This window comes from Cavia porcellus, unplaced genomic scaffold (assembly GCF_034190915.1).
Source record: "Cavia porcellus strain 051 isolate PalLab524CR breed Dunkin Hartley unplaced genomic scaffold, mCavPor4.1 scaffold_45, whole genome shotgun sequence".
NCBI classification, from domain to species: domain Eukaryota; kingdom Metazoa; phylum Chordata; class Mammalia; order Rodentia; family Caviidae; genus Cavia; species Cavia porcellus.
Genome location: NW_026947528.1, coordinates 3,660,186 through 3,666,601, shown reverse-complemented (window position 1 = coordinate 3,666,601; position 6,416 = coordinate 3,660,186). Strand labels below are relative to the sequence as shown.

Genomic DNA, 6,416 nt, shown 5'->3' with positions numbered 1-6,416 from the left:
AGAAAGCAGGCATTCTTAGGCAGCTGTGACTTCCCTTAGGGGTTTGGGAGGGTGACTCCTGAGTTCTGCAGGATGATAGGAACTATTTAGAATGTCAGTCTTTAGGATAAGGATACATTTCTTTGAAAGGTGACTCCTGACTTCCTCAGAGTGCTAGGGAACTATTTAGAATATCAATCCTTAGGATATGGATGAATTTGCTTATCATTTGTCTTGAGCCTTGGCCCATAGCATGAGGTGTCAGTCTTCCCCATAGTTGCAAGTTATCTGGTCTCCTGCATGGGCTCCTTGGGGGAACTAGCCATGTCTCATGCCAATAGTATTTAAATAACTCAGGTCCCTGTAACAGTACTGTTTGGAAAATTGAGTACAGATGTCTTGTGCTCTGGGTGAATGATCTGGGGATGACAATGTGCAATGTATATACCATTGTTGCCCCCTGATTGACATGTTTTGAAATTTAATTTTAGTTGATGTGTTCTTTTGTCCTTGAAATAGAATGGATTTAAAAATTAAAAGTCTGAGGTAAAGCTCTTTAATACAAACACACCTCTGTCGATCTGAGTTCACCACTGTAGAAGAATGGCAGCTCCAGAAGTCTCTGCACTACAGTCTATCTTTTTGGATCCTCTCTTGCAGGGAGGGGTTCCTTTCTCTGTTTATTCTTGACTCAGAAGGAGGGCAATAGAGCAGGAGTCAATCAGTGATGAAGGGGCACGCTATATGAACTGTCCAATGAGATGGGCCATTGCTGGCTGTGACTTCTGTCTGTTCTGGTGTCTCAGCATGATTTACCTGTTCTGAGTACAACAGTGGTAGCAAAATGCTTGCTGGATCTCATTTAATATTTTTGATTTAATACTTTTGATGTCCTGTGGCCTGATTAGCAAAGAACCTGAGAGATCCTGGATCTATGGAATAGTGAGGTTGTGGATAGGAGCCCAGAAATAGGATGGATTGGGGGAAACCAGTTCCAGGGTTTAGGAGTAGTTTCGCTGTCAGAAGCCTCAGGTATTTAGTTAGCTTCAGCTCCTGAGGTCCTCCAGCTTTGGCCATGTGTCATTCACTATCCCTTTTGCCTCTTGCCATTGGCAAGGGTAATTTGGGGTCACCAGAACCCTGGCTTCACTATGACAGCAGCAGACTCAAGTATCATCTTTGAAATTCACTGCTAGCCTGGTAAGTCCACCATCTTAGGCATTGGGAGGAGCTTGGGAAGACCCTGACTATCATGCTTTTGTAGCTTGTAGAGCAGTAATGAGCTAGGTCTATGCTCTCTTTCCTCAGAGTAGCAGATCTGGAATGTCCAGAGTTTATTAATGTCTGTAATGCAGGGCCTCATAGCCACAATGGCTCAACTTAAACTTGGGCTTTTTTGTATTTATAGTGATCTCCTAAATTTATAGTATGTTCTCATATTTCCATTCTCATGACAGGTAGTGGCAAAGGTCCTGAGAATTCAGAGATGTGTAGTAGTGTGCCTCAGTGGAGAAAGGCTTCCCAAACAACTGGTGAACTCCTGTGTATTCTTGAACATTGCAAGATAATTTCTGAACATACTTAGTTATTTAGGTGTCACCCCTGCTCACAGACTAGGTTTGTGAAAACAGCCATAGAGTTTTGAAGTCTGAGAAAAATGAAGCAAATATGAAAGTGTTATCAAGGACAGGGTAAAAATTTGTGAAGGACAAATTCCAGAAAGGGCTACCTGTTAAATTATCATCGAAAAATGCCAAAATTTACGCATTTGCATGGACATATACACGTGATATCCTTCTGAATGGAAAGGAATAGAGGTGTCATCTCTGAATTAAGAGCTGGTTTAGTAGCTTGGGTGTTAATAGACAGTTTAAATATGGAAATTCTCTACAATGAACATATCTAAGTGGTGTAAATGAGAAGCCCTGAACAGAAATTTTGTAGGAGAAGAGGGTTAGGAAAGTGGGATGTTTGATTCTAGGTGGTACATTAGTAGGTTCAGGAGAAGAGGGATAAGGAAGTGGGATGTTTGATTCTAGGTGGTGCATCAGTAGGTTCACTATTGCTTATTAGGGAGACAGGCTGGTTGTTTGGTTTCACAGCGTCCTAAGTTCCAACATAGCATGGATCTCAGGAGCTGCTGCTGGTTCTCCCCCTGGAAGGGTTGCAGTTTTCCAGACTGCCACTGCTTACCAGGGAGAAGTGGTGCTTGCTTGGCTTCATAGTGTCCTAAATTCCAGCAGGGCATGCATCTCAGGAGTGGCTGTTGGTTTTCCCCCTAGAAGGGCTGCAGTCTGCCAAACCACCACCGCTGACCAGGGAGTGGAGGTGCTTAGTTAGCTTCCCAGTCAATTGATGAGATATTTATCTGCCTCTGTGCTTTGTGTTTGCTGGTCCTGCAGGCTTCTCACTGTGAGCTCTGCTTTAGAGAAAGTGCACAGGGAATCTTGCCATGACTCAGCACAAGAATCAGTGCTCCTATTTGGCTGTTACATTAGCAGTGAGTTGCAATCTAGCATCAAATTTGCTGTCTTCAAAAATGTGTATAGACAAAAAATTAACGACCAAGACATGGATTTAAATTTGAACAAATCAGTTTTCATTCAGCTGTTTTGTTTGCCTTTATTTGTTTAGTTTAGTTTTGTTATATTGAGACAAGCTTTCCATATGTATATCAGCTGGATTTGAACACCCTAGTGCCTAGAATTGCCCTGACCTCACTGATGCCTTCCTGTCTCAGCTTTTGAGTGCTGGGATTATAGATATGCACCACCACACTTTGCTTTTGATTCAGATTTGTAGGAGAGAATTTAAGATATCCCAAACCTGGGGTATCAACCTTCCTTTGAGAAATATATGTATGATCCTTTAGGAGGCGGTGACCTTTGAGGATGTGGTTGTGAACTTCAGCAATGAGGAGTGGAGTTTGCTGAGTCCATCCCAAAAGAACCTCTACAGAGATGTGATGGGTGAAATCTTTAGGAACATGGCTGCAATTGGTAAGGACGAAATCTTTTTGGCACTCATGCTGTCAGAATATTGTTTGTTTCTCATTAGTGCTGTTTCGTTAAAAAGAATATGAAAATATTTTTAAAAATAGTTCAGACCTGGACACATTATATCATAAATCTAAACAAAAATCTATTAATTTGTATGTATTACTCAACTGAGTCCTGGTATTTCTATGTCTCCAATTCAGGAGGACTTGGGGATATCCTGGAAGCTGAAAAAGAAGGCAAAATTTACTGGAGATACTTAAGGTAATTCCCACTCACAAGGAGAGGAATGTTCCTGAGTAATTAGTAAGTCAGCAGAGAAATGACCACCAAAGAAATGAAGCACTATTCAATTTAATGTCAGTAATATTCTCCACAGATGTATAAGCTAGTGTATATATGAAGGAATTAAATCATGAAAATGTATGACATTGCATATAGATGTGGATGAAAGGCATACACTTTGAGTTATGACATTCTGCCTTCAGTTTTTCTACCCATTTTTACATGTGAACACAACACATTCATTATCTAACAATTGCTAAGATTGCAATAGAATTTGAAATAAAACTTTGTATTCATGTTTATAAGCCATCCTCTAGACAATCAGCGATTCTGATTAATATTCTTAGTAGGCTGGTGGACTGTTAGTGCACTCATTTTGAATATCAGTATGCAGTTGTCTCTAGACATTGATCCCCTCATACTTGTCCTGGATATTTTTCAAATCTCAAAATCTGCATAAAATACTGATACATTCTTACTCATATATAAAGCAGATCAAATTATAACAGATCAAGCCTTGAAGAATCTTAGCTATCTATCACTGGATTTGTGGAGAAGGAAAATGTTATTAGACTCTCCGTGGTTGTGCATTGTTGTAAACCCAGCACACTAGAAATCAGATTTTGCAGAATGGCAAATTCAAGTTCAAACTTCACAGCTTAATGTTCAGTGAAAATCTCTTAAAATAGATTTTTAAAAAGCTACAGATTTATGCTAATACCTGTTGTTCATTCCCAGCCAAGAAAAGAAAAAAATGTGTTATATAATGTCAAAAAATAAATAATATAATATCATTTGCTATAAGAATTAGATGGGTCTTTCACCCATCAATTCAGTGAAATAGCTAAGCTATAAAACCTAAAAGGTCACAGAGTTTCTTTTAGATGAGAAACAAAAATACAAAATGTGGGATGAAATTAAACAGAGTTGTTAGAGAAACGTACGACTGACCATATGGAAAAGGGAACTACAGGTTAAGGACAGAAGGGAGATTGTGATAGTGAAACATATGAGAATAATCTGCATGTGATACACATATGTACCCATGCCCAAAGTGAAGCTAAAGATTCTGCATTTCAAAGTACCAATTTTTAAGATTTCCAAATGTGTACCAGTCTTTTGGGAATGGTTGTTTTCAACATATCTTACAAGGCTATTCTGTTGCTTCATGGTCAGTATTTCTTAGCAGGCATTAAAAACAGAACTTGATATTAATGCAGTCATTACACAGAGACCCATTTCACTGTGAATTTTTCTTTTTTTAAATTTAATATAAGGAAAGATTAAATTAGACAAAAATAAGTAGAAATAATATTGCTTTCAAAGTGAAAATAAACAGTAAGACATCGCAAGATGATGATTACATATGCTGCTCATAGAAATAGTTATGAAATACAAAAGTGAAACATATGAAGTGGGGATTCAAACAGTGAGACTGCAAACAGTTTTGTTCAACTCTCCAAGAAAAGCATAGTAATATGCTTATAAATCCTATATGTGATTTTTTTCTTTACAGAAATGACAACCTAGGGAAATCTTATGGACATGCATCTTGGAGTCTGTGTAAAGAAGTATTTTTTTGTACTGCAGAAGGTAATGTGAATGTGAAAGAAACAGAAACACACCACAATGTTAAGATCCATGAAAAATATTGCAGTGGAGGGAAACCCTATGTATGCAAGCAATGCGGGAATGGTTTTACCACACATGGAATTTGTAAGAAACATGAAAGAATTCACAGAGGAGAGAAACCCTACATATGTAAGGAGTGTGGGAAAGCTTTTACAACATGTACCTATTGTCAAGTACATGAAAGTCTTCAATCTGGAGAAAAACATTATAAATGTAAGCACTGTGAGAAAGCTTTCAGCACACGTAGTTATTGTATAATCCATGAAAAACTTCACACTGAGCAGAAATCGCATATATGTAAGAAATGTGGGAAAGCTTTTAGCAGTAAAATTCATTGTCAAATACATGAAAGAATTCACACTGGAGAGAAACCCTATGTATGTAAGGAATGTGGGAAAGCTTTTACCAGACCTGGATGTTTTAAGCAACATGAAAGAATTCACACTGGAGAGAAACCCTATGTATGTAAGGAATGTGGGAAAGCTTTTACCAAACCTGGATATTGTAAGGTACATGAAAGAACTCACACTGGAGAGAAACCATATGTATGTAAGCAATGTGGGAAAGCTTTTAACACACGTGCAAATTATAAGGTTCATGAAAGAATTCACACTGGAGAGAAACCCTATGTATGTAAGCAATGTGGGAAAGCTTTTACCAGACCTGGACGTTGTAAGCAACATGAAAGAATTCACACTGGAGAGAAACCCTATGTATGTAAGGAATGTGGGAAAGCTTTTACCAAACCTGGATATTGTAAGGTACATGAAAGAACTCACACTGGAGAGAAACCATATGTATGTAAGCAATGTGGGAAAGCTTTTAACACACGCGCAAGTTATAAGGTTCATGAAAGAATTCACACTGGAGAGAAACCCTATGTATGTAAGGAATGTGGGAAAGCTTTTACCAGACCTGGATGTTGTAAGCAACATGAAAGAATTCACACTGGAGAGAAACCATATGTATGTAAGCAATGTGGGAAAGCTTTTAAAACACATGGAGATTGTAAGAAACATGAAAGTTCACATTCAATATAAAACCAGTGTATATAGGCATCATGAGAATGGTTTCAGCACACGTACATATTGCATAATGCATGAAAATCTTCACACTGGGCAGAAAACTTACATATGTAAGGAATGTGGGAAAGGTTTCAGCAGAAATGCTCATTGTCCAATACATTATAAAATTTACACTGTTGAGAAACTGTGTGTATGTGAAGAATGTGGGAAAGCTTTCACCACACATGGATACTGTAAAATACATCATTTACTTCACACTGGTGAGAAACCCTATGTATATAACAATGTGGCAAAGGTTTTACCGCATATAGTCACTGCAAAACAGATGAAAGAATTCACACTGGGAAGAACCACTGGCTATGTAAGCAAGTGGAGACACTTTCAGCAGCCAGATTGTAAGTGAAATACATGAATAAACTTACACAAGAGATACATCCTATGTGTTATGGGAATATTCTCAGCATACTTGATCATTGTTACATATCTGAAAGAGCTCACT

General features: G+C 38.2%; 1 protein-coding gene across 1 annotated transcript; it reads left to right on the top strand.

Moving 5' to 3' along the window:
* Positions 1-2,857: 2,857 nt before the first annotated feature.
* Positions 2,858-6,119, top strand: LOC134474945 (zinc finger protein 791-like). The gene is made up of 3 exons (XM_063244023.1): positions 2,858-2,978; positions 3,179-3,239; positions 4,777-6,119. The coding sequence occupies exons 1-3, from the start codon at positions 2,945-2,947 to the stop codon at positions 5,930-5,932; spliced, it is 1,251 nt and encodes a 416-aa protein (XP_063100093.1). The 5' UTR covers positions 2,858-2,944; the 3' UTR covers positions 5,933-6,119.
* The last annotated feature ends 297 nt before the right edge of the window (positions 6,120-6,416 follow it).